A 27498-nucleotide genomic window follows, 5' to 3' on the forward strand; every position below is an offset into this window, starting at 1 on the left:
GAATAGGGATCACAGTAGAGATTAGCAGGAAGATTTCTGCATGATTCTCTGATGTTTTGCAATAGGTTGCCTAAGGAGGCTGTGGATGCCCCATCCCTGGAGGCATCCAAGGCCAGGCTGGATGTGGCTCTGGGCAGCCTGGTCTGGTGGTTGGTGACCCTGCACACAGCAGAGGGGTTGAAACTGGATGATCATCGTGGTCCTTTTCAACCCAGGTCATCCTATGATTCAATGGTTTTGTTTTTATACATGCTTTGCAGTAAAATGAGATAATTTGCTAATTCCTCCCCCTTATTATGGAAAGAAGAATTTTGTACGGGCATCTGATCTCAGTTTGTCCCAGCTTTGGCTCTCCTCGTTTCTGAAAAGTATATTTGTGGTGGTGCTTTATGATTGTGAATCTGAACCGCAGCTTTGAATGATGATACGTTTCTTTTGTCTGGGGGATGTTTTGCCCTTTTATAATCCTTTCTTTGCCCCCGTGGTCTCAGTGCAATGGCTGGATCACCAGAGCTGCATTTAGTAGCATTTGGGCTGGTACGTGGCAGGCAAAGGCTCGTTTCTACAGCCGGGTCAGGTCAGCACGTCAGTTCCCAGTGGTAGCCATGCTGCTGACCTCCTTAGCAACTAGAAAGCACTGGCAACAAATGCTTCCTGCATCCAACAGGGCAAAAGGACGAGGTTTCTGTCTCAAGACTGAATACATATGGTCAAGATTTAGAGTTATCAGTAGCTGGTAAGTTTGAAATGCTTCTGGGTCCAAATGTATGGAACTATTCAGGAAATCTCACAGTGCTCCATAGCTGCCTTTGTCAGAGCCCTGCTTTGTACATCTGTGCAATACCTGGCTCATGGCAGGACAGCTCTGAGCAGCTTTACAGCAGGCTTTAACTTAGTAGTGGAATTTGCATTCCTTTAGAAAATATGGATTCCAGCTTGGTTGCTTCAGTTTGTGATAGGGGAGCTTGTGTAGTAAGTATGAGTTTAATGTGTTGATTTGCTCTTTATAAGACACATTTTTCAGCAGTTAATTTACTTGACTCTGTGTGTGTTTGAAATTACGTATGGTAAGAATTTGTAGAAACTGATAGGATCTCTGTTAGTATCTTCTACAAAACAAAATAAAGGTAAATTAGGCACTTGGTTTATATATTGCTGACTGTCACAAATTGTACCCTCAGCATGCTGAATATTTCTAAACAATATATATTTATATATATATATATATTTATGTCAGATGATCAGAGAGAGCATCCCCTCATGAATCTTAGCATGACAGCCTCTGAGGAGTTAGCTCTCATCAAATCTCAGCATCTCATTCTCGTGGCAAGCCATAATCCTACTGTTGCAAAACATGACAGGGCAGCCGGGAGATCAAAATATTTCCTCTTAATATATCAGAGGCAACTGCGTTCTAGCACTACAGTCAAAAGCTGCCTGCTCAACTATGTGAACTGCAGCTGCAGCTTCTGTTTTAGCTTGTAGAATGGGGAGGGTTGGGCTGGCTCTGTGTATAAGGAAGCTGTAAAGGAGAGTGTAGATGAATGAGAAGAACTGCATGTTATAGAGGGGAACAAAAGCTGGAGCTAGTTAAGAACATTGCTTTCCTTACAATTTCTACAGCAGGAATGTTTCCCTGGATGTTTATGTCCCTTTACTAGATAGAGATTTACAGAATCACAGAATGGCTTGGGATAGAAGGGACCTCAAAGATCATCCATTTCCAAGTTGTTTGCTGTGGGCAGGGTTGCCACCCACAAATTTGAGTGAGTGGAAGTCCCTGAGGTCAGTAATATGGGTTCACATGACCAAACACCAGACTGGATACTTTGAATTCAGTCTTTTTTTTCTTTTCATGAGACTAATTAATTAAAGTTACTGAGACCTTGAGGGCAACCTGGAAAACATTTGCTTGGCTTGGAAAATACCAGTATGTTGTCTCTTTTCAACTACTGACAGCTTGTGTTTTAGTCTTGCAGGTAGCTGCCTTTGCAAGAATAACTCATTCAGGATTCCTGCCCATGGACCACAGGTACTGCAGCATGATGCCAGCTCTGAACAAGTTCCTGTGCTCCAGTGTTATCCCTGCTGTCCACCCCTGCTGCAGGAGTTCCTTTGCCATGCATCCTGCCTGGATCACCAAGGCCCTTGCTCCCCTGTGGTAAAATTAAGTTCTTGTTGGATCTGTGATTTGTTCTATTGCATGATATCTAATAGGACAAAACAGTCTGGGATGTGTCAGGTTAATACATTAGCAATTTGAATATCATTTGTGCTTTCTTCGTCCTCATACTGGCAGTTTTTGGATTGCGTTAACTAAAATGATTTGCTACCCTAGAGATTATGGAAAGCAAAGCCTGGGGTAAACTTGCTATCAAAAAAGAAGTCCATAATGTTACTTGGATAAATAAAAGCATTATGAGCAGTGATCTTCTGTGAAATGGTTCTAATGCTGTGTGACAGGGAATTATTTCCCTGTTTTGAGCTTAAACCATCAGCTGCAGTGCTTGAGTGCCTCTAAGCTGTACTTTGTGCTGGAGCATCTTTTTCTCTTGCCTGTTCTTCAGGGTTGTCTTAGCTTGCCATGTAGACAGAAAAGGTGTTAGTGCAAATGATACTGACCGAAGTCTCCAGCATATTCCTAGCTTTCTTCCTCTTAATCCCAAACCAAAGAGAACTGGGTAAAAAGTGGGAGTTCTATAAAATGAGGTGCAGTAACCTTGTTCTTACATCTTAGAAGATATAAATGCGTATATACTTTTACTTGACCTACAGAAACTGATTTCTCTCACTACTGACCAATTTTATTTTATTCAAGGTGCCAGCGGATTGGGAGCTGCCTCTCCTCCCTTGGCCCAGCATGGCAGAGGCTGAGCACAATGCAGAGATCTGTGATCTTAGACAAAAATGTCCCTGTTCTGGTGAGAGGGGAGCATGATGGATTTTATTACCGTGGTACAGTAAAAGAGGAGATGGAGGTGAGCGACAGTCTCTGTGCTGTAGTCATTTGGGTAGGTGTCATGGGTTGTCAGTCAGATCTGTTCACTTGCAGGTGGGCCATCCACTGAGCTCAGGTGAAGTGGGTGAAGTGAGTGTGGCTGCAGGACACCCCTCTGCCCATTGGCAAAGGCTGAGTGTGGAGGATGCAGTCTGCAGCAGTCCTTGTGCACCACCTGGGTTCTGTGTGCACAGCAGGGCTGCACCTCTGCTGGTGCTGGGCGCTGTGCCAAGCCTGGATGGCATCAGAGCTGTTGTGAACAGTGTGCTGGCCAGTGTTGTATATAGACACATAGCCACCAGCTTAGGAAAAGCGTTTGGTGGTGTGTTATGTACACACTGCCAGCTTGAGTCAGCTGCAGACCAATGGCACGGTGTCTTCAGAAATGTTGGTGAAAGCTTTAATTCATCAGTTTGTTGGCACTTCAAACTTAAGGGGAAAAAAAAGAGTTTATTCTTTCTCGAGAACAAGGAAGCGTCTCGTTTCAGTGTTGACTGAAAGCCTCTTGACAGGCCTTAGCTTACAAGAAAATAAAAATTTCCAGCAGCTCCCCAGCAGTGAGCTCATGTTGTATGTAACGAGGAAGGACTTGGGAGTGCCTAAAGAACAGCTTTGGTGTGCCTGGTGCATACAGCATGCCTTGTGAAATCCAGCGGGGACTGTACCTGGCGGTTACATGACTTGATGCATAACAGTGTGTTGTTTTTTTTCCTGGTAACAGAATGAAAGGGGGATGTTCCTGGTAGAGTTTACCAGACCTCTTCAGTTGTATGGAAGGCATTCGGTCTGTGTGCAAAAAACAGCAAAGGATGACATCCTGGAGTATGCCAATGGTATGAAGCATTCCTTGCTGCCGGGAGACAAAGTATTGGCACCTTGGGAACCAGATTTGGTGAGGTATGGCCCTGGAACTGTCCTCACAGGCATTGAGACGAGGGACCCCTTACGAGGTAAGAAGGATGTCTTGCTTGCCTTTCTCAAGAACACAAGTGAGACTCTTGGGATGAACTCTGTTGTGCTATTGCCAGAGAGCTGTCAGTGAACTCACTGTAGCTTAAGGCCTCCAGGAGCTGATGTAGCTGATATGACCTTAGATGGATATCAGCATGTAACCTTGCCTGTCTGACCCTAAGGAAGCTGTGACCCACTAAAACGTCACCTTCCATATCCACAGATCTGCAATTTCCTGTATGCTCAGGCGGGGCTGTGTCTGTTGTGGGAAGGACAATGGCCTTTTCCTGAGAGATCCAAATGTGGCAGCTCTCAGGAAGCATCCATCTGTGCTAGAGTGCTCATGCTCATACTGAAGGATGCATCCTGGGGGTGACCTTATCACCCAAGCATGGCATTTCAGCAGCTCAATCATTTTCCTCTGTCTGACAAGCTCTGCTGACTGCTCAAATATGGGTAGCGTGTCTCCAGAGTGTTACTGCTGGCTTTGACAGCAATGACAAAACTCAGCCAACATTGACTTGTTCATCTGATGAAAGACTGGGAAGAAAGATGCTGCCAGGTGTCACAGCGAGACGAGATCACTGATGCTGCAGCTGGCAGGACTAGAAAGCATGCCCCAAGCTGCAGAGCCTGAGCTGTGTGTGCTCCCTAAGCAGAATGGCTGCTCACAGCTGCATGCCTTTTCTCTCAACAGCCTCAGAAGATGAAGAAATTATGGTTCAGTTCTGGAATGACAAGAAAGTGAAGCTGCCACAAGGTGTAGCGCTGTGGATCCCTCCTAGCCTGTGTGGGAGGATTGTGGAGATGATCCACATGCCTTTCTCCAGCAGGTTAAAGCACAGAGAAATTCCTGACGTTAACTCGTGCATTTTTTCCCGCAGTCCTAAAAGAACCTGGGTTCCTGTTTGTGTTGCACATAGCCATGCTAAGCACAGCTTGCTCTGCTCACCCTTCTGGCCACTTCTCCACAGTCATTGCAGTGGTATGTGCTGTTCATCAGCCTGTGTCTGCTGCTTCTGCTGCTGCCATGGCCATTCTGATGTCTGGTGGCCTCTTCCGCCCAAGTCTCAGTTCTCTCAGAGAGAAGCTGAAGAGGCAGAGCCCAGCAGTAAATCCGCTCCACCCCTTCTAGAACTGGAAGGTCCAAACCAAAAGGAGTTAGCAGCTGTGGCAGCGTGTTCCCCTTCTTCTGATTCAGAGGGTGATCCAGAGGTGTTCCCCACTCAGAGTACTGCAGAGGGCAGTACTGTTAACGCAGACCTCAGTCATCCTGAGAAGCCCAGTCTGGAGGAATCTGCAGGACCTGAATGGAAATCCTGGAAAAGGAACCACTGCAAGTCTCGTGCCAGTGATTCAGGTACCTTTAAAACACCCTAAAAAGGAAGGAATAACTAGAGAGATATAGCCGGCATGTTCTGTGCCCCCCTTCATGTGGGCTCTCACTTAACCTGTAGTTGATATAAGTACCATGCATTTGCCTGTCAGCTGCCAATGCACTATTTCCTCCTCCCCAACATTTCTGCCCCCTCATCTTGCATGCTAGCTCTTCTGGCAACTCATCCAGTGGAAAACTTCCAGAGCAATGAATCTCATGTGGAGGCAGATACCCCTCACTGAGTTTCATCCTCGTCATTTTCTATGTGTTTAAGGATGCCAACATCTTTAGTAACCTTCATAGCTAGTCTATGTGGAATCAATCACCCGAAAGAATTCTTTAAAATGTTTAAGGTACATTTTTCTCTCTTAAGTGAACATTTCTGTTTCGGTTCTGGCTTCCCTATGCGTAAGGCTAAGATACAATTGTTGTCCCCCAAGGAACTGGCAGACACAGCAGCATATGTACAAAAGGCAAGCTGGAATCCAAAGCCATCTCTATTGTGGACATGTCCTGTGTTGCACCACCTGAAACCACTGAGCAGCCTCCCAGAGGGCAATTCACAAGGAATGAAGTCATGAAATACCAGGATATCAAGCTGTCATCAGGGGTAAGGTAATTTGTATTAATAGTGTATTTACTGGCATGGTAACAAGTATTCACGTTAATAGTTTGGAAACTGGCATTTCTGTGGTAATTGCCTGCTGTGGCCTTCCACCAATTTTATGATATGGAGGAAACTTCTCCATTAATTAAAAAATTAAATTATTAACTAAAATAAAAGTGAGGAGGGCCTGAAGCTCCTTGTTGGAATGTAAATGGTTATGCCAGTAACAGCATGAGCAGTCAGCAAAGACTGTACACTCAGAAATTAGCCACTTGTCCAGTGGCATCGACCCAATGAAGTCCTGGAGGAGTAGGGACCTGTGTGCCTCTGGAAATAGTCATCTCTGACCTTCAGTGTAAATAAAACCCAAGAAAAGATAGCTTATATGAGACTTTTTATGCCAATCTGCAACTTGACAGGTATGCCCTGTGTTAGCCAAGTGTCATATCTATGCACTGCTGACATGCTTTGCCTTTTGGTAAAACTAGAAAGAAACCAGAGGTGCTTCATTCTAGCTCAGAACCAGCAGCATGAATCATAGCAGTGGATATATGTGGTAACACAAAGTATTCATGGTCTATCAGTGGTTTTGTATTCTATCTTCCAGGAGGAAGTTTCTGTAGCATCAGGAAGACAAAGATATAGACATGCAAAAAGAAAACAGAGTCGGACAATAAACATAAAGCAACTTGCTTAGGAGAGGACAAACTTGGCAGTACACATCAGCACATCAGCAGAGAATAGAAAGGAATAAAACAGACAAGAGCTCCTGCTGAAGCAGGGAGAGACGTGATCCATCAGAATTCAGTAGCTGTACAGCTGATGAAGCTCAAGAGCTGAAATTTCAGGTAAACTGCTTGTAGTATTAGCAATGTTATGCTGATTAAGCAAATAAAGTTCTGATTTAGGCACTTCATAGAAGAGCTTTATGGATAACTGTACCATTTTAATGACTGAGACGTGATTTCCAACCTGATAACATTTCAGCATCTTCATTCTTTAGGGTTAGGCTGCTGTTGTATGGAATTATTTGGACATGAACTCTTGACAGTTCTGGAGAGATCAGGTAAGCTAGTATTAGTGCTGAAAGCCTGAGCAGATGCAAAGCAAGGATCCAATAAGCCTCCAATTTATCCACTGTCCTCTGCTGCCAGCCAGAGGAATTCAGCACAGCAATTCCTCTGAGGGAAACCAGAAGAAATAGAGAAATGGTACAACCTGACAGCCCCAATTTTTTATTGTTATTATTTTTTTTTCAGGATTAAAGCAAAAGAGAGAAATAAAAAGAGGAATATATAGCTTAACACAATTCTCAGTGGTGCAGTGTTGAAGCCATTGAATTTTATATTCTCCTTGACATTAACTGAAACCTTAATGCCATCAGCTACAAAAGGATTACAGACTATATAGAGCATGTCACTAATACTAACTGCCTTCTACTGAAAAAGGCAGCTAGGCAATTCTTAGCCTAGTTTAGAGATTGCAGAGACAGGATTTGAAGCTTGTCAATGGTTTATGTGCCTGTGCTGAGTATCTAACATACACTCAAGCACCTTGCTGAGGTGGGCTCCTAGATAGTAAATGTCATCATAGTAAATAGAATCATTGGGGTTGGAAGGGACCCCTGGAGATCAGAGTCCAACCCTCTCCCTCCACCTGCTGACCATTAAAAAATGCACTCCAAAAGGCACTGTTTCTTTATAATTCAGATAAAAATGTAGATAAGGGAAATATACTTGAGACAGATGTTCAGCTGCTCTAGAACTAGTGCCAGAGCTGGTGTATGTCTGCATTCACACCACTGGGATCTTGTTCTCTGTGGGTAAGAACATGACATGGACTTTCTGTCTGAAAGAAACTGGCATCACAAAGACCAAACTATGCCTTTATTCCACTGATTGTATCTTTAATTATTTCAAGTTTAAGATCCTGGAATTACACAGTCGTGATTGGAATTAAGAGACATGATGTACAAATATTTATGAAATCAGTGTACAAAGTGGGTTGCATACAACTGCATTAAGTTAGCAAATAAATATATACAGGCCATAAAAATGGACTCCCAAAGAAGAGGATTGTATTAAAATGCTAATAAGAAATAGTTAAACATAATTCATTATATGCTTTAAAAAAAAATCCCAGTATTTTATTCCCAGGATTGCCAGCAGACGATGGACGTCATAGCACAAAAGTTAAATCAATGCTTTGTCCAGCACTGACATCCACCACATGGGTTTGTTTCACCATGTCCTCCGAGGTTGCTGTGATAGAATAAATGCCAGGAGAGACTTCAATGTAGACGTCTTTGGAAGCTTTCTTGGTCTTTAGGGACATGGAAGAGGGGAATAAACAGCTTTCTTTATTATTTAGACATGTTAAGTTTCCCATAAAAATATAAACTTGAAATTTGAATTGGAAAAAAAGCCATTTAAAGTGCTATCTAAATGTTGTGGAGTTTTTTTTTTTCCCTGGAATATATAGGCAATATAGAGACAGAACTGTTAAGTGTTTCTATTCACAAGTGTCACATTCAAAGTATTTAACGATTTAATCCATGGAAATAATCAACAAGCTGTAATCTCTATTTACAAAACTGAAAGCTGTCACCTTAAACTGTTTTGCACTAACAAAGGGAGTCATCCATACACCAAGTTAATCTCATCAGTTCATACTATGGCACAGTTTCTATGGCTCTCATCTTTTGTGGCTTAGAGGTTCCTGAAATTGATTCGGTGGTGTTTGGCTTTAAAATACAGTGAAGTTTTCTTCTCCTGGAAGAACAGCAGTCCTCAGAGGGGACTGTATCAGGGCCAAACAACTGGCCAAGCAGCTGCTGCGTGCTTTGTTCAGCATGGGGAATGGGACATGAGCACAAGTGAGGTGAGAGCGGAAGGCTGCTGGGCTATTGCTGCTGGTGCAAACCACAGCTGTCTACAGATCACTCACAATGTTTTGATGGTCTATATCAGTGTGTGTGTGTGTATATATATATATAATATATATATCAGTATATATATATATATATGGAGACTCTTGACTGTGCTGGATAGCCAGTCTGGTTTATAACTAATTGTGTCAGTCTCTGCCTGTTCTACTGCCCATCTGTGTACTCTGGGATGGTGAACACACCATTCATTGATCTGTGCTGTCACAACATCACATCTGACTGTAACCCGATAAAGAAATGTTACACATTTGAAAACACGTTATTCTGTAACCTTACATGTTGCTGGCAAGTTCTAGCTTGACTGGATGCTGCAGAGGCTGCGCTTTTCTGGAAAGAAAAAGACACCATTTTCTGATTATAAGTGCAGAAAGGTAAATTTGAGAGAGGGGATGCTCTGAGTCCATTAAAGTTTCCCCTCTGCAACAGGACTGAAACCACGCTGGCTGTTGCCGCCAGCAGTGACCCTGCCCTGCCCCCCTGCTCAGCCAAAGGCTCGGACCGGTCCAAGTTTCCATCTGTGCTGTCACACACACAGACGCGAGGCAGAGCCTGCTGTCACTGACACTGCAGCCGTCCCACGCCGATGGAAGGAATAACCTTTCCATAGACACCCTCCCTTACCGGGTCTTCGGAGGACTGCAGCTCTTCTTCTCCTGTTTGCCGGCCGTGGTACCTGCAGATGTGTTTCACCTCGTGCTCCCCGCACCTGCAGGCTGGCACCATGCTGTAGTACTTCTGGACAGCAGTCGGAACAGAAAGCGTTACCTAGACGGGCATCACAATCACGCTCCCGGCAGCTCCCGGCGCTGCGCTGCCGCCCCCTGCTGTCAGACGGAGCGCCCCGCAGCCACCTCCGGAGCAACGGCTCCCCGGCACCGGTTGCTGCCGGTCGCAGCGTTACCGCGATGCCGCCGGGCTGCACGCGGGGCGCTTTTACCTCGCATTCCCGCGTGGCTCGGGCCATGAAGCTCATGACGGAGGCGAACGCGGCGCTGAGCCGTTCCGATTCTTCCTCCTGCGATGAAGCGCACGCTTAACGAAGCGCGGTGCGGCCGCGCGGCCCGAACGCGCTGTCAGAGGTCGCCGTGCACGCGCCCCGCCCGCCCGCGGCACCGACCGGGGTCGATCCCGCGCGCTCCCGCTCCCGCCGCCGCCGAGCCCGCTCCAGCACGGCGCGCGCCAACTCCGCCGTGCGCCCCGCGCGCGCCCCGTCCATCCCGCCGCCGCGCGCCGTCACAGTGCGCGCATGCGCCGCAGCCCATCGCCCCGTCCTTACGCCGCCAGGGGGCGCCCCGCCCCGCCCCGCGGAAGAGCCGAAGCGGGAGGTTCAAACGCGGCTCCCGGCCGAGGTAAACGGGCCGCTCCCGGCCGGCAGCTCGCGCTCGGAGCGCCGCCTTCGCACCAGGAGCCGGACGAGCTCCCTCGTGCTCGCTCCGTTGAAATAAAATGGCGGTCTGTGAAAGGCGGGACGCCTGCACCGCGTTTCCTCGTTGCGATGCGGCCGATGGGTCGGTCAGAGCGCTTTAGGTCTTTCTTGCTAGGCGTCCGCACGCGGGAGGAATGATAGACCTACTGCCGGCTGCCGCCTCGGCCATGGAGGGAGAGTAAGCACGTGCTTAACGCTGAAGCGGTGCGTACCGCTGCGATGCTTCTTTCCAGCTACGGAATACGCGTAACACACATCACGTTCTGCGCATGGAGCCCGCCGTGCGGGGCGCGCGTTGGCAGCACGTGGGCTGCGCGGTCCCGGCGGGAGCTTTCCTTCTTCCCTCCGTGCTTCCCCAGAGCGGCCCGAGCGCCGTCAGCGTATTAAAGACCAAACGGGCGCTGCTGCTCAGGGCGAGGCTGTCCCGCGGGCTCCCCGCTCTCCCCTCCTCCCGCTGCGCCGCTCCCGCCCGCCCGGTTTGGGCCCGGCTGGCTGCCGCAGCCCCTCGCCGGGGCTCTTTGTTGGCGGCCGGCCGGCTGCTTCCCATTAATCTCCCGCACTGGCCGCGGCCGTCCCCACTTCCTGCCTTCGCATACTTCTTTCTCCCTCGATCCTTTCCCTCCTCCTTCCCTTCCTCCCTGCCCCCTCCCCTTCTTTCCCTCTTCTCCGCTCCTCCAAAGAAGCTACAACCGCCCGTGCTGCGGGACGGCGATTGCAGGCGTCGGGAGCTCTTCCCCTGCGCGCATCGGTAAGAGCCGGGAGCCGCGCCGCCGGCTGGGACGGGTCCTCGGGAGACGCGGGCATGGGAGCGGGGCAGGGGGAGAAGCCGCCGCCCGGCGCCGGGACTCGGCGTGCCGGCAGCCGCCCGCCTCCCGTTGCGGGGCGGGCCGGGATACGCGGCGGGGCGGCGGGGGCTCCCGGGGCAGCCTCGGCTCGGCACCGCCGTGCCCCGGGGCCGGCTCCTCTGCCGTGGGTGGCGGAGCCCAGGAGAGCACCGCGGTGGGATCGAGCTGACGGAGCGGGTCGGCGAAGCAGCACGCCGGGTTTGGGGCCGGGGTGTGTGTCGAGGAGAGCCCGATACTTCTCCCCCAGTGCCCGCTCGCGTCGGCTGTCCAGCTGGCTGTAATGTTTGCATGCTTATTGAAAAGAGTCAGAGAGCCACCTGGACTCCATCGGAAGACTTAAGGATCCCAAGGCAGATGCAGCTGAAGAGCTAAGGGAGCTGCTTCAGCAGTTCACTTGGTGGGAAAATGAGATGTACTGCTCTTGGCTTGCTCCCAAACATTTGCTTTACCAAAGAGCGAGGGGTCACTGCAATCAAAGAGTAGTGGCTACGTATGAGAGAGCCTCTTATGTTTACTTCATTTTTATCGCTCAGCTGTATTTTGAACCTTAACAGTGAGCCAAATGAAGCCGGATGCGTACTGTAATAGCGTGGAATAGGGTCCATAGCAATGTTTGTTATCCCCCTCGTTTTACTGTTGTGCTGACTTTGGGTAATAGATTTTCTTTCAGTTCATTCTGTCTAAACAGTCTTTAACTTCAGCCAGATAAAGAGTATTCCAGTAAGGGCCACCTAGAATGATCAAAACTTGTGGCAAAGGACGGAAGTGTTAGCTGTAGTCTCATAGCTGGTAATGCAGAGTCGGAGCAGGGTGAACTGAAGTGAGACTGACTTGCCTTTGAGAAACAATGATGTTTTGTTTATTCACGATTAATGTATACTCAGTAGAGGAGAAAAATCCATGTAGTGGAAGGATAATGGAGTAGAAGTATCTTATGTTTCAGACCTGATTTGAGAAAATCATGTATGTTTCAGAAATGTCAAAATACAACGTTCATTTTCGCGATCAGTTTGTACAGGTGGCATAATGCAAATCTGTTACCATTCTGAAGGGTAAGATTTATACCTTTGGCCGTTCATTTCCTTCTTACTTTAAGATCAGTTAAAGGAAAAGCATCCCGTTGGAGCAATTATGATTACTTTTAGCAAATTACCGTAGAGTATAATCAAGCTTCTTTTAAAGCCATTTGCAGTCTCTGTACTCTTTAAGAGTGAGTAGACTGGTGGGATCTGCCATTTTCCTCCTGAGATGGGACTGGTTCCTCTTGGAGAATGGAGGAGTGTGAGCGGAACTCCTTAGGTGTGTGTGGTGGGATGGGTGCTGCTGGGCACCACTGGGGAACAGACACTGTCAACCTTCCACATTTGCTTCTTGCGTGCAGAAGTGGGGGAATCCTGCCTGGTTTGGTTTAGGTTGTTAAACTTCCATAGCCAGCTTGGTCATCGTAGTCACTGCGTTTCCTAGTGCTGTGGAGAAGCACCTCCTGACCTTCCTTAGCCTGCATTTTTGTGGTGTAGCTGCCAGGACTTGCTCTTGAATTCCCTGTAGTCAACTGACTTTTAACATATACTGTAGCACTTTAAAGGAGCATGTGACCCCTTATTATTTGTGACCCTGCGAACCATTGTGTAATCTGTTGACTGTAATGTACCATGCCAATTTATTCTCGGTTGGGAAGTCTTGCCAAGGACTTGATGGAATAGCACGATTTTATCCACTTTATTGTTTTCATTGTGTTTCATAAACATCTAAGACCCTCTGGGAAGAATCACTGGGGCGGCTGGGCCTCCCTTTTTTAATTGCTGGTTAAATAAATGTTGCCAGTTCAAAAGAAGTTAAAAAAAAAGTGGTATGCAGGGCTTCAGAATGCCTGGAACTGTTAAACATTCATGTTTAGGAAGCAGAACTATTTTTAGGATAGGGGCATTTAAAGGAATGGTACTCGCCCCTTGTGAAGGGGTCACTGCTAAGAGTGTTGAAGAGCCTGCTTTCAGCTGGTGAGCAAAACCAAGTTTCCCACAGCTCAGTAGAGCTGAAGAACCAGATCTGTACTTTTCCCACTTAGATAAACAGGGAGGATGGACTTCTTGTTAGTTTACAGTAGCGGGAGTGAGGAGGCTTGGATTCTTACTTTGTACACATATTAAAAAAATTCCTTGGTCCTGGGGAGCTGCTTAGCTTTCTGATTCAACCAGTGTCTATGCTGAAAGTGTGGGACTGAAAGGCTTCTCACTTTCTGAGAAGGTCTGGGAACTGGCAGCTAAAGGTACTGTGTATTAACTCTCAGGATGGGTCACAACTCTCTTGAATGCATCCCTGGCTGCCATCTTCATCTACAGCTTAGTGAGCCGGGGTTAAAAAAAAGTATGGATGCTTGAGAACTTGAGTCAATTTGGGATCCTCAGTCAATTCTGAGTATAGGGCTGTGGTTGCTAAATAAATAACTTTGGATCCACTGCAGATTTTCCTCATCTCCTCTGCCTGGAAAACAGAAGCACTTGCTTTTCATGGTTTAAGAGTGTGGTTTATGTCAAAATTTCTGTGTGTGCTAGATCCTTTGTGCCACATATGGTGTGTTTTGAGCAACCTAGACAGGATTAAGCATAATGTGGACTCTTCCAGAGTAGAGGACCAAAATCTGGACTGTTCAGACTTTCAAAACGTGCCAAATTATAGCTGAGTCAAATCAAGTTTCAGTGCAGACTTCACTGATTTCTTGTTAAACATGGGTTTGATTCAGATCGCAAATTATTTGTTTGTTTCCCCTCCTTTAATGCTGAATGCAATGTGTGCAAGTTTGCTCTTCATGAGCAACTGCTGCTTTTCAGACTTTTTGGTCTGCAGTTGAGGTTTAGTTGGCAGTGCAGATGGAGGCAAGTTTGGGGAACCGAATCCAAATATTTACATTCTTGATTTGGCCTAGTCTTTATACTTGTAAACACTCACGGTCACATTGAACTTTGGTGAGGTTATAAGTGGCTTCGTCAGGCTCTGGGGAGTCACACCCTGCAAGACCTGAGCTTTCCCCTTTTAGGAAGAGTTTTGGATATGTTTTTCAGGTGTATACCTCAGCTGAGCATTAGTATTTGTCACTCTGGATCTGGCTGCAGAATCTTTTCCTGCACCTTACTTTCTTTTTCTTCTTTGTTTTTCCTTTTTTTTTTCTTCTCCTGGTGAGATTCATCAAAGTTCAAAATGTCATGGAAGAGCTGTTCTGTCCTCGTAGAAGGTTATTGTAAATCCTTGTCTGCTGTGCTGCTGCAGAACTCTGACCCAATGGAGTGGAGCCTCCTCCCTCCACGGTTACCATTTTCCTGGTCCTTACTTCTTGGGCACAAAAAGAGTTAGAGGCCTGGTTTGAACAATGAGGATGTTCGCTTGTGGGGAACTGGACTTAAGCCCTCTTTTCATTCATGTAGGCTTTGGTGGCCTTGCCTGTGGCGGGGGTGGTTGGAGATTCACGATCCTTGAGGTCTCTTCCAACCCGGGCCGTTCTGTGAGTCTGTAATAGGCTATGAGCCTGATCAGATGTTGCTTGAGTAGAAGTTTTGTGATCGCCAAGGACGAAGCCTCTAAGTTCTGTTCTGCATTAGCAACTGAACTTTTAGATCTGCCTTACTGCATACCTGAGAGTTAGAGATCAAGTAGGCAATGCTTCATTGCCAACTCACCCTACTGCTTGGGAATCCCTTTCAACTCAAGTTTGGAATTTGAAATGATAGCTTTGTAGTGGAAAGCCTGAGACTACTGATGTGACAGAGTTACACTGGGTTATGGTAGGAGTTCCTACTCATCAGTTGAGGTTCATAACTTTATATCCTTAGCCAACCTGGTTTTGAAGGAGGTTGCATTAGTTTATTCCACAGTGAATGCGTTTACAGCAATCCTCTACCTGCAGCTTGTGCACAGATCATTACAACTGTTTAGGTAAACGGATGCTAATTCATATGGTCAGTGTTGTTTTTTTTTATACATGTTGCTGTAAGCTTGTAACCTTGGAGATGCATAGGATAAGAGGAGATGTTCATTTTAATGCTATCTTTGAAGATATGTTTGTTTGAGCTAGATCCTTCTGCTGAAAACCTGTCATCCCTAGCAATGCATTTGAGATTTCAGGGAGTTTGTGCAAATGGAAAAGTCCCTAAAGACACACTGAAAGCATGGTCAGTTTTAGTCAGAAATGTACCATGTTCACACACATAGGAACAGGATGTAGCTTTGACTTAAGTATATCAGTCTCTTAATTTCTCTTTAAAATGAAGCTGTGGAAATGCTTGATGTATGAACATTTAGAGTTAGCGCTGGTGCCAACACAGGAAACTAGGTCTTTGAGCTGAAACATTTAACATTATTTCTTAACTCCCATGTCATTAAAAACACTCACTGTATAAAGTTCTAATACTGTTATTTGTTTAATTGTTTTGACAGGGTCATCACACTAAGTTAATGCTTTACATTCTGCTCCTCCCCCTTAAAAAAAAGGGGGGGATTATTTGTTTTCGTGCATCATTCAATCTGGATTGCAGGGGACAGATGCTAACCCAAGAGCATGATGCCGAGGGCTCTGCTTGGCCCGCTGTAAGTAGTGGTGCAGAGACTAAAGTGCTTTAGGAGAGCTCCCCTGGCAGATCTCACAGCCTTTCTTCAGTGAGGAGATGTTTCAGACATGGACTCTTGTTCTGGGATGTCCTTCAAGTCAGTGGAGATAGATCTGCCACCTGACATTTTTGCTTTCAGCAGTGTTACTATTTGGAGGGAGTACAGGCAATTTTTGCAAGACAGAACGAAATAAATGAGGTTTGAATGATGCTGATACTTTGTCCTGGTGGAAACTGTTATCGCTCAGGGTCACTGGAGGGGGAAATATATCTGGCCCAATGTCACATTGCACTCTGAGTGAACACAGTGTGCTAATGAAAAGTGGAGCTTATTGACTCAGCAAGTAGGAAAGTGCTTCTTGCATTTGTGCTACAAGATCTCAATGGTTGGAGTTTCCAGTATGCCTCACCGTTCAATCCTCCCTAGGCTCAAAAGCTCCCCTTAGCCAAGGTTGTTTAAATGAGTATCATTAACCGAGAATGTTGTTTTGAAGGTATGACAGACCAGCAAAGCATAAAAGCTTGTCCAAATCACCTGTGTGGTGGCAGGCTGTGAGCTGTTCCACTCTGCAAACTGGGGAGCAGTTCCACACCACTGCTTGTGTTTTGCTGCCTGCTGTATTCCTGCCAAATGGTAAACCTTAGTCTTTGAGCAGAAAATCCCCCATTTTGCACAGACTGTGTAAGAAATGGCTGGCTTGGGAAAGAAGTGAGGTCACAGCAGGAAAGGAAAGAAGGGGATCAGAAAGAAAAGAGGCCTAAGACAGTCTGAAACACTCCACGAGCTGACTGCAAGTATTACATAGCAATTTACAGGATTGTTAAACAGCGTTCAGTACTTGTGGATACAATTCATGCACCATTAGGTTTGAATGTATGTTTCTCTGTTACTATTTGATGGATGTATCTATTGCCAGAGTAAAAAATCCTGAACTATTTAATTGTAATGTCTAAAAAAAAAAAAAAATCATGCAGGGAGTGATTCCATAAATGAGTACTTCTGTAATTTGCTGTGCTCTGATCTCTAGTTTCATGTTTAATTCCCAGTTATACCAGATTGAAAGTCACTAAGGTGGTTGCTCTGGCTTAGTGTGGGTGGCTGAAGAGAGACATTACTCTGTACCCCGTTCCTTAGGAAATAAGGGACGCTGAGTGATGGTTGAGTGCACACACACTGTGCAGGTGCCTGTTCCATGAAACCAGAAGATTCTTTTGTTTGCTGGTGTGCGTGTAAGGAGCCACTCGTTTAATGCTTGGGACAAGTACAAGACATGCTACTGCTCCACCCTTTTGCTGCCTTCCCTGTTGAGACAGTGTTTCTCTGCTGAGTTTGTTGCCTGCTTAGTAGCTCTTTGCTGTTTGTTTGTTGTTCATAATAGTCTGGCCTGCTTCTTTGGAAAATGTCTTTCTGCTTCACTTGTAAGGTCTGGATAGCTTCTCTCATTGCTCTGCTCTGAGAGATCTGCTCCAACTTCTGTTCCTCTATCCCCAGGACAAGTAGAAGTTAAGACCTTGCATGGCACAGTTCCCTGTTTGAATAGGAAGTCTGTGACCGCACCTGGGCTGCCATAACTGCCCTTAGCTGGTATTGTTTGACAACAACTTGGAGACAGGACCCTTGGAGGCTTTTGCTGACACTGCAGCAAAGCAGGCAGTAGAATAGTTGCTCTTTCTCCCTGGAGATATCCCCAGGCCTGTGAAGCAAAGATATCATTGCCCTCAGTTGGTGACGTGGTCCTCTGCTTGACTGGTTCTGATGTTCAGGCTTGTATTTATAAGAACAGTAAGAGAGGCGTCACTGTGCTTTGCACTCTAATGCCAGCATCACGTGAGATGTGATCAAGATTCAGCTTTAGTTCTGTCTTTGTTTGCTATTGAGTTCTCTCCCACTAATGCAGTTGTCTTTGAGTTGAAGAAACTAAAAGAGAAGTTGATGAATGCGGAGTTGAGATGATATTTCCCAAATGAAACAGCGCCAATAACTTTTCAGAGAGGGAGTAACAGGGGAGGGTAAAATGTTATGAGGAAAAAAAAAAAGAGAGAGAAAAAATAAAATAAAATTGTTTTTCATCCATCCATTTCCATGAGACTGGATTGTTCCCTGGCACTGGGACAGGGTATATGGTTGAGGGGAAATGACTGTCTCGTCTTTTCAGTTAGGTGGATCACTCTATATTGTGGTATATCTGCCAACAGAAAGAAGTGATGAGGATGGCATGTAGCATCAAAATACAGCATCTGAGACAGAGGGGAGGATGTACTTGCTCCCCTGAGTTAAAAAGACTTTATTTTTTTTGAAGATCAATATTTCAATCCCTCGTCATTAATTTTTTTAGCAGAAAGTTTAATAATGCACAGTGTATAAGATAAACCAGACTGTAATTTTTGGCTTGCAAGTATTTACCCAAAACTACTACGGGTAGGCTGAGATGTGATGGGGAAAAAGAATCTGGCCTGTTCCTAAATTTAGAGAGATGATAGAATTTTTTGCCCCCTAAAAGTGAATCTGAGCTTTCAGGTATGCTGCATAAGTACAACAATTAAATGAAGTGACATATTCATGTGAGAAATTAAAATATGTGATGATTTCAAGGGGCATACATATTAATGAGCCCACAGATAATGAATAAAACAGCAGGAATCCAGTCCTGGATAGTTTAATGCTTTGTCTTGGACCAGAACTTCCTTTTCCCTTTCTTTTATGCTGTGCAGCAGAACAGGTTGGCAACCACATCTTTTTGTCCAGCCCAGATAAACATGTAGTCACAAGGTTAGCTGGGGTGGAGACCACACAAAGCAGTGTGATGAGGACTAGGTGAGTTATCCCAGTGTATAGACACTATCTACTCAAGCCTTAATTGCCTGGCACTTTACTTTTTGCTGTGATTTTTCAGATTGTTTCTGAGACCAGGCCTCAACCGTTTTCCTCTTAGCTGAAAAGTAAAAGGCAAGAATGTATCAGTTGTTTTGAAGGAAATTTTTTTAATGGAATCTTAGCATGACACTAAATGTCAGTATGTCACTTTTTTTTATCCAAGATTCATTGACATATGTAGGATACTGTAAAGCTGCAGTCAGCAGAAGATAGAGGACTGCATGTGACTCAGAGAGCTCTGAACTTAAGAAGGCAGTACCTCGTGTTTGGTCTCCGCCGACATCTCTAGCCAAGCAAATAAAGGTGTTGACATTGGAAGGAGCTGCATCCATGTGGCTCTGCCAAATATGAGGTGAAACCTTAAAGGAAAGGAATAGCAACAACATATGACCCAGCAAAGAGTATTGATGACTACTCTCTCGGAGTTTCTGGACCCTCCAAGTCACCCGACAATTCATTGGCTGCCAGCTTGGCACTGTTGTTAGAGGCTCAGAATGCATGGGCTTTATGGGCCTGTTAAAGCAACACTATACAAGGACACTGTTATATTAGTTTTGTGATGCAGCAGAAGTTCTGACTTTTTCTCATCACATTTCCTAATAATTATAGCTTCTATCACGTTACACTTTAATTTAAAGAATAAAGTACAAATTTGTTTATAGTTAATCATGCCCTGTGAATACCTTATTTGACTTCTATATTAAATGTGTAACAAATCTGTTTGGCAGCTACCTAATAGGAAATGATGCATTGGTCTCACATGCACATTTACTGTGATCTCAAGTTTTCAGGTTAAATTAGGTTTTAGATAACAGTTTCTCTGGAAAAAAACTTTCAAGTCATGTTATTTCTTTCTCCATCCCTTGGATTCTGTTAGTTTTTTTTACATATGCCTCCAGTTTGACTTTCTAGAGTGACTTTTGTACCCTTGAGGAAATCTATCTACAATATTTGCAAAATCCACTTTATTACAGTGAAAATGGGTTCCACTTGGGACAAATATTTTTACCCACGTGGATGAAATACAGACAGAAGAAGAAAAATGACTGGGAGCCTTATTTACATCCTCAACTGTGCTTTCATTTCTGCAGTGGCTCTCTACTTAGGGTTAGTAGCACAACCGTGAGCTGCTTCTCTATTGTGAAGGGGATGTGGGTTGTCAAAGTCAATTGCTGATTTTCTCCCCCAGTAATTTTTCTGGCCCTTTTCTGCATCTTGTAGACACTTCTACACAGCCTGGCATGCAAACATTTTATTGTGCTTCTTTCGGCATCATACTATATTTGTTGCTACTTTGGAAGTTCTCCTTTCTGTCTTAGCTGATGGTAGGCGATGGTTTAACCAAGAGGCCAGGCCTGCTGGCAGTTTCTAACTCAGATGGAGGAAAAAGGTATATTATGGGGATAGAGAACTTTGAAAGTAGTCTCAACTTGTGCATTGTGAGACTGAATGGGAGTGGTTTTAGTGCATCACTTGTTTTCCTCAGAGCTGTTCTCTGACCTGGGGCAATCAGTCCTGTAGAGTCTCCTTAGTTTAGACAGTTTGTGACCTGCCCCTACCCCCACAGCTGTTCCACCCTCAGGCGGTTTGGGCATGCCTTTACACCAGGCCAAATGCCAACTGCATATTTGGGACTAAAATCCCATCTGTTTTTTAAGAAAACAAAAAAAAAACAAAACCAAAAAACCAACAAAAACCCGAAAATGTGACATTCATTTATTTTTTATATAGTTTGTTGTTCAAAATAGGAGAAATAGAAGTTTGACCCGTGAGCTGTTTGAGTATTTGCATTATTTCAGCAAAACGCAAGTGCCTGCAGACAGCACAGATATTGTGTTTTTTAGACAAGGATATTGAAGAAATGGGGAAGAAAAAAACACCCACAGCAAGACAGTGGAAATGAAGTTAGATCTTCCAAGTGTCTCTGTCTCCTATGTGGAAATCTGATCCATTGATAGTTTTTTGTGTTTTGTCAAATAGTGACACCAAGTGAATTGGAAAACAGAGATGAACACGCATTCTTCTGTGGTTGCTACTTCAAAGATTGGGGTTGATATATCCCTCTTCAAGGCTGAGTGATGCCCACTTGCTGTTCAGCTCAGAGTGCAGTCCTAAGTACCCGTACTGATCTGGGTTTCTGCTCCATTTGTGCAGAAGGCTGTTCCTGGGGCAACAGGAGGAGTGCAGTCTTAGGTGGTCATTCACAAGTTCTGTCCGCGGTGCTCTTCCTTACTGTCAGGCTGAACCTCAGTCTTTTTTGCTGTGTTGTTTTTAAGACTGATAAAGGAAAGCAGCCTTCTCACAAATTTTCTTGCTTTGCTGTATGTAAAAGAGCTAGAAAATTTCAGCACGGTAGTGTTTTAACTTTTGCTTAAAAAATGTGAAACGGTGTGAAATCTGGGTTTGAATTAGGACTGGTGGGTTTGGCAAAGCAAGAGGTGTGATGTGAAGCTGGTTTTTGTAAGGTCCTCTAAGACTTTCTGGCTAAACAGTTTTTCATGTGCTAAAAAGCACTGCGAAAGGCTGTCTGTGTGGGTAGGAGAACTCACAAGGGCATGTTTAGTTCTGTGTTTCAGTGCATGGCATCTGTACCCTGAATTATCTATCAGCTGTCCAGCAAGCAGATAAAGGTGCAGCCCTGTTGGAGTCCAGTGGTTAGCAGTCAACATAGATCAGGTCTGGACTTAGTGACTGAATATGTGCCTTTCTGCCTGTGGAGTTAGTGCATCTCCTAGATTTAAGCAGTAATTCTTGCCACTCTGAGCTTAAGAAAATGTAATAGTGATTGCCTTGCAATGTTGAAGCGTCTTCTAAAGATAACATGAGCTCAGGCCACCAGTGCTACTATGCAATTGTAAACAGTACAGATTAGGCTAGCTCATAAATTAGACCAAAAAATCCCTCCTTTCCATCCTTACCACCCTCTATAGGGACTTGTTGGACACAGCGCTTTTGACTCACACTGGAAGATTACCAAATTTGGAAACATGGGGTATTTCTGACCAATTTGGCATTGAGCACAGGGTGCTATTTAAATTCTGGTTTGGTTAACTACACTTTTGCCTCCACAAACTTCCTCTCTTGCTCTAAATGGCTACAATGATATTTTTTTTCCCCTACTCCCTCTGTACTTGTGTGGCTTTTTAATGTTAAATGGATATTTTGCTTTGCTCTGGAGACAGCTGTATTTCAGCAGTAGTTGAAGCAATTGGAGTCACAGCTGACTTTTCACTATTTTTCAAAGGTGTTGCAAGGCCCTTAGTTATTAATTGTAAAGACTTTGAAATATGAAGAATATCATATGACAGCATTGATCAAGTCAATGAAAGCATAAAGATGTTTCTTGTGTATTCTGAAGTCTTCAGTTTGTAATAGTGCAAGCAATAATTCATAGCTTCACTACAGTGCTTTTTAATGCTCTGAAGGCCTTTACAAAGCTAATCAGAGCCACTGAAACATTCTGATTAGACGAAGCATGGTTAAAATGTTATATTTTATGCTTATGCCAAAAAAGTTTCTGAAGAGGCTGAAGCAGCAGAGAGGCCTAAAGGAAGCAGAAACAAATGTAGCAACTGCTTTTTTATAGATATAGCATCATGACCCTTATCACGTGTAGCAGAAATGCTAAGTTATGGCTTGAAGCAGTGATGGAGCACCTGGTGGGAAGGCAGGGCCAACCCAGGGGAGCTCAGCTGCATGCAGTGCACCTGAGTGACTGGAAGGGTTGGAGCCAGGACCCACCCCTTCCAGACCTCATTTAAGGGTTCTTAGTGGAGGCAAAGGTATTTCTCTGGAGATCCCTGCATATCTGAGCCCTTCTGTAGGTAAGCAGCTTTCTTCTGTTGATTCTGCACCTATAGCTGTTGCATTTGAGCAAATCCTCACTTGCTGCAGCTAAGGACCTTGCTGCTCTGCTGTCATTGTTGCTCTTTTCATTGCGTTATGTTGTGTAACGCGAAGTTTTTGTTTCATGCAAACATCAGTTAAAAGCAAAGAATAAAGCTCTGAGTGTTGTCCTGTCTTTGGAGAACTTTAGTTACTATTTGCATTTTGGAGATTAAGATATAGAAGGAAATCCAGTAACTTGTATGAGTGGAGTTAGTTGCTTATGCCAAAGATGAAGCTGGATTTCTGAGTTCTCTACCCAGAGCTACCTCTGTGATACTTCACGGTAGTTTAATAAGGTTTTTACTTCACTACTTTTGCATAAGCACTATTGTTTTCTTTCAGAAATTAAACTTACAGTTCCAAGCAAAGTCTATAGGTAAATATCTGTGAAATTATCTATCTCTAAGGAAAGGGAGAATGAGTGGTAGACCTAAACATTACCGTGTAAATGAGAACACAGCTTTAACTATTTCACTGCTGACGTACTGTGAAAGTTGCATTTTCTAGGATTATAACAGGAGTTGAGGAGCAGAGGCCTAACTATAACAAGTTTCCTCATATTATTAAATAAAACATAAACAACAAAACAAACAATGGGTTCTGCTATTTCTAGACCTATGTAAGGAGTAGTATTTGCTATGACGCTACAGAATAAGTGTCATGAGAATATTAAGATACACCTGTAGCAGGGTGGATTTCCTTTTGAAGTTTTTGAAAGGAACTGATCCAACCAAGAAATGTTGTGCTGCTCCTTTGTCTTCTTTTAGTTCATTCCAAAAGACAATATTTACTCTGCATCGCTTTGCTGTTTGTTAAGAGAAAAGAAGCTACTGCCTTCAAGTGGGGGAAAAAAAAAAAAGGTCCTTCCTCTAACAAATAGCAGAGCTCCAATGTTCCATTTATTGTCTCGACATTTTGTTTTATCGTTCCAGTTTGCAGAGCAGTCTCCAGGGGTTTGTGAAGTATGCATGAATAAGAGAGAGAAATGCTCTCCTATTTTGTTTCAGGAACTTTGGGGGTTTTAACTTGGAAACAGGCCTGCCTGTATCTGGATCCATCGTTCTTCCCATGAGTGGCACTGGAAGGAGTCTAGATGACATGGCATGCTCTTACATCATCTGCTTTTCCTTGCATTTTGCTGCTGTGCTATGCTGTTTGCTAGCCAAGTCCGCGGTCTCTATGGAAGTATTTTCCGATGGCTGACTTTTATTACCTTTATTCATAGATCAGCATTACCTATGTGTTCCAATTAGTATTTGGTGCCTGATTTCTTTGGTAATTCTACACACATTAGTAGAGTGTGGGGGAAGAAATAACAGAAGTACCTTTTCCTTTGGAAAAGGCGGCTATAAAAACTGGACAAGTGGGTGAGAAATACATGTTAACCTTCATTTATGCACAGTATGCTAAAAAGTGGTCAAATATACAACCCGCTAGCAATTCTCAATGGCTGTGGGGTGATGGGACTCAAGCATCATGGCATTGATCTTGGAAAAATTATATATGGGAATCCTCAACACGTATGGGAGATAATGTTTTTTTTTTGTATCCCAGAATATAAATGAGATGCTAACTTGAATAGCTTTGTAGCATGGAATGTCTTTTTTTTTTTTTTTTTTTTTCTTTTTTCTTTTTTTTTTTCCATAGCTTTACATAGTTCAGTGCTTCCCCTTCATTTCCTCATGCCTGAAGAATGCAGACAAATAGCTGAAAAAGGTTTGTCTTTAGTGCTGTTAGGTCATTAAGGTTCTTGGCCAAAAAAGAATCCTGACCTTCTTGGTCAGAGGAAACCACATTAACAGCAATAGTTTTAAGGAGTTTATAGCTAGCGTGTCTCAGCTGTAGTGTATGAGGCCTATGGGGATAGAGCAAAACCTGCTTCAGCTTTATTCATTTTGTGGAAGGTTGATGCTTGCAGAAGATGCAAAAATGCATTTTTCCTGCATCTGTGTTTTCATCTCCAGGTCTGTCAGTCTAAATGCTGATGAAAATGTAAAATGAAAATTGTTCCCTGCTAGGATTACTTTACAAAACTAGCCGAACTGAGGAGAGAATTGTGAAAGGAAAATACTGTGTAACATGAAAGTCGTGGCACATCAGTAATCCAGCTTGCAAACGTTATCACCATGTCAAAAGAATATCTTTAACAGAGTAATTCAAAGTAAGATAATGCATTATTTTTGAAAAAATTATTAAGGGCAAGAGGAAAATCCATACGTGCTTGCAGGAGAAATGTATAAAGCAGATGAGGGATTTTACATACTTTGGTACATGGCAGAGACAGTACTGTGTAGAACAGGCTCCCATAACTTGATGTCAGTAGAATGACCAGAGGAAAGATGAGAAGAATTTGAAGTGATGCTATTATTCAGAGCTGTAGTGATAGGCAGAATACTGCTGGTATTGTTATCTAAAGCATGACTGTGAAAGGCTGTTGGAGTATGTTATATAGAGTAGGGAGAAGAGCATTACAAATGTCATTAGTGAAACTGAATTTGATAGCTGATACACTACAAGCAAAAGCAAATCTGTGGTATTTAAAGGACATGCTTCATTGATCAGAACTAAGGAGAAAGGGGAAAAAAATAAACAAAAAAAGAGAGAAAAGGCTTAGGGCTTGTGCACTCCCAACACCCAAGTGATTTTTCCACATGCAGCTGTGTTATTCTGACTGAAGCTGGAAATAACTGTGTTCATACCAGAGAGCTATATTTATTTTGTTCAATTTTTATCTTGCTCAGTATTTTGTAGTTACTCTCCAGCAGCTGAAATACCGATTATGTTGGTGTCTCTGAGCAAATGTAGTGATGCTGAACCATTTTTTGAGAGTGTTTTGAGGAGATGCTTATCAAAATCCTGGCAACAGGAGATCTGTTGGCCTTTCCAACTGAAGAAATTCCGCTCCTTGATTGGAGTTGGCACTGAACTGATTGCACCAAAGTTTTTACCTTTCAAATTTCATTGCAAACTACTTTCAGCAACTTCACGGAATGACTTGGGTTGGAAGGGACCATAAAAGTCATCTAGTTCCAGCTCCTCTGCCATGGGCAGGGTTGTCAACTGCTAGACCCATCCAATCTGGCCTTGAATGCCTCCAGGAGTGGGTCACAACTTCTCTGGAAGACTGAACGGCATCCCTATGCTCTTCCCAGGCTATATGTGGTGCCATGACTCTGATGGGTGGTGCTTCACCCTTGTGGACTTGAAATAATTTCATTTTTCTGTTGGGGAGCAATCAGCACAGCTTTTGGTTATGCAGCTAATACCTCCAGCAAAACTGCTCTGAATTGGAGCTGCCCTGTGACCTTGTAGCACAAATTAATCTTTAATAGGTGTAACTTGAGGGAGACTGTGTTTAACAGACACTGGGAATTCTGTCAGGGAGGTATCAGAGAGGAGAGCACCTGAAAAGCTAATACTTCAGTAAGAATAAGCATCAAGAGCAAAATCCCAAGATCCTGAGTTACAGCCAGCAAATCAGAATTTCTGCAGGAAGCAATAGGAAATATTGTGGAATATCCTGAAGGTACAGCAGGCTGCTTTTAGTATTGCTGAATATTATTACATGCTCCCAAATCACGAGTTGTTTGAGAAGCTGGCATGTAAGAGTATGCCTCATCTCACAGTCTTCCATGTAGGTGCTATTGGTCTCTCACTGATCATTTGGATTTATCTCTGTTCATAGCTCACTGGGTTTTGTGCCCAAGTCTTATCTTAACCCTTGGGACCTGAAGCTTCTAGCACTGAATGCAATTGCAAGTTGGCCCTTAGGGGGATATTGTTGAGTCCTTGAAAGCTATTCTGTTTCCTTCTTTGTGGTACTACCATTTGTATATAGTCCTGTTCTAAAATACTTCAGTTTGATTTTCATTGTGTGTCCCTGCTCCTCTGCTTGTGTTTGCTGTCATCTTTTTGCTATTGGCTTCACTCTCTTCTGAAGAACACTTTTGTCTTCACATTCTCCCACTTCAGTTGTTTCAATCACTTGCCCTAGGGGGTGGTGGTGGTGATGTTTTTTTAATACAGTGACTTACTGATTATTTTATTTAATTATTATTACTTAAATTAAGGGATTACTTGAATCTTTCTGCTCCAATGGAAAAGCTCATAGCAAAGCACTTGGGTTTGTTTCAACATGGAAGGTGAATCATGTATGAACTGAGCCCTCAGCAGAATTCCCTCAAATACTGGAAGGCCTTTCTGACTGACAATCCTTTTGTTTTGTCCCTCTGGAGAAAACAAGCAGAATACTCAGGGCACACATCTTAAATCTTAATCAATGTGCCACTCACATCTGTTATTTGAAAGCATAGCACTTCACCCTTTCAGGTACACAACCCATGTGTAGGAAGTTGACGTAATTTTTCTTAGATGGTTAGTACCTGATTAGCTTCAGATAAATACTGTCTTCTTGCATTTGTTTTCGTTTTTCCTAGTCCTAATATTTCCTGTGTTGTAAACCTTGTGGGAAAGTTTACTTGTGTGACAGGCTCTGGCTAATTTCACTATGTCCAAAAATATGAAGATTTAAACTTCTGGATTCTGATCCAAATAATCTATGTTCCCAAATGATGTGTGCTCTTTGTTGAGCATTGCTTTTCTTTATTATGCTTTAGACTTCTTGGATGTATTATGTACGAATGTCTGAAGTTCAGAATATCCTTTGGGGAAACTGAGTTTAGGTTCTTGAATAAAACAGGTAGTGTTGAATCTGAGCAGTGTAGACAGAATTTGGAACCTGAAGGCTTCTTCATGAAGAAAACATACAAGATCTCTTCTTCCTCAATATTTCCTTACTGGAAACCAGTTTTATTTGTAGGAATCCCAAGAGCATCTGTCTGTGTAGTTGTTCTTTTAATGAACTAGATTTTATCCTTAGTCTTTCATTTCATTTGCTGTGCAGGCTATGAATCATTGCAGAGGGATCAGTTCTTTTGTTTTTAAAGGTGCTGCTTCTTCAATTGACTGGGCAAGTAGAAGATGGT

The 27498-nt window shown here is 43.9% G+C and overlaps 3 protein-coding genes across 7 annotated transcripts in view; 2 read left to right on the forward strand and 1 right to left on the reverse strand.

Annotated features, from left to right (window-relative positions):
• Positions 1-625: 625 nt before the first annotated feature.
• C5H11orf16 (chromosome 5 C11orf16 homolog) lies at positions 626-6631 on the forward strand. Its single transcript, XM_072338826.1, has 7 exons — positions 626-736; positions 1972-2161; positions 2819-2978; positions 3720-3948; positions 4647-5309; positions 5768-5937; positions 6542-6631. The coding sequence occupies exons 2-7, from the start codon at positions 2022-2024 to the stop codon at positions 6629-6631; spliced, it is 1452 nt and encodes a 483-aa protein (XP_072194927.1). The 5' UTR covers positions 626-736; positions 1972-2021.
• Positions 6632-7824: 1193 nt separating this feature from the next.
• Positions 7825-10210, reverse strand: AKIP1 (A-kinase interacting protein 1). 2 transcript variants are annotated; one of them, XM_072337421.1, is made up of 5 exons: positions 9999-10210; positions 9819-9896; positions 9503-9646; positions 9158-9208; positions 7825-8256 (listed from the first exon to the last, which is right to left on the reverse strand). In XM_072337421.1, exons 1-5 carry the CDS (start codon positions 10095-10097, stop codon positions 8113-8115), a joined length of 516 nt encoding a protein of 171 aa, XP_072193522.1. In that variant the 5' UTR covers positions 10098-10210; the 3' UTR covers positions 7825-8112. The 2 variants fall into 2 exon arrangements, with proteins under 2 accessions (XP_072193522.1, XP_072193524.1); XM_072337423.1 differs by having other exon boundaries at positions 9503-9616; positions 9999-10154.
• A 154-nt stretch (positions 10211-10364) lies between these two features.
• The window catches only part of DENND2B (DENN domain containing 2B), a 143470-nt gene continuing 126336 nt past the window's right edge, over positions 10365-27498 (forward strand). The window contains exon 1 of one of the 4 annotated variants that reach the window (XM_072337415.1): positions 10365-10511. The gene's annotated coding sequence lies outside the window, so the exon portion shown is untranslated. Of the gene's footprint in view, positions 10512-10693; positions 11056-22375; positions 22450-27498 lie in introns of those variants that run through there. The other 3 variants (XM_072337413.1, XM_072337419.1, XM_072337414.1) reach the window with 3 other exon arrangements.

Source organism: Excalfactoria chinensis, chromosome 5 (assembly GCF_039878825.1).
Source record: "Excalfactoria chinensis isolate bCotChi1 chromosome 5, bCotChi1.hap2, whole genome shotgun sequence".
NCBI lineage: Eukaryota > Metazoa > Chordata > Aves > Galliformes > Phasianidae > Excalfactoria > Excalfactoria chinensis.

Bases quoted from the DNA above. Each gene is read 5' to 3' on its own strand.
- C5H11orf16 (XM_072338826.1), top strand. From the start codon at position 2,022: ATGGACCACAGGTACTGCAGCATGATGCCAGCTCTGAACAAGTTCCTG. The intron at 2,162-2,818 runs GTAAAATTAAGT...ATTTTATTCAAG, and splicing joins AAGGCCCTTGCTCCCCTGTG to GTGCCAGCGGATTGGGAGCT. The intron at 2,979-3,719 runs GTGAGCGACAGT...TCCTGGTAACAG, and splicing joins CAGTAAAAGAGGAGATGGAG to AATGAAAGGGGGATGTTCCT.
- AKIP1 (XM_072337421.1), bottom strand. From the start codon at position 10,097: ATGGACGGGGCGCGCGCGGGGCGCACGGCGGAGTTGGCGCGCGCCGTG. The intron at 9,897-9,998 runs GTCGGTGCCGCG...GCTTCATCGCAG, and splicing joins AGCGCGCGGGATCGACCCCG to GAGGAAGAATCGGAACGGCT. The intron at 8,257-9,157 runs GTAAGGTTACAG...ATGTCCCTAAAG, and splicing joins CTAGAACTTGCCAGCAACAT to ACCAAGAAAGCTTCCAAAGA.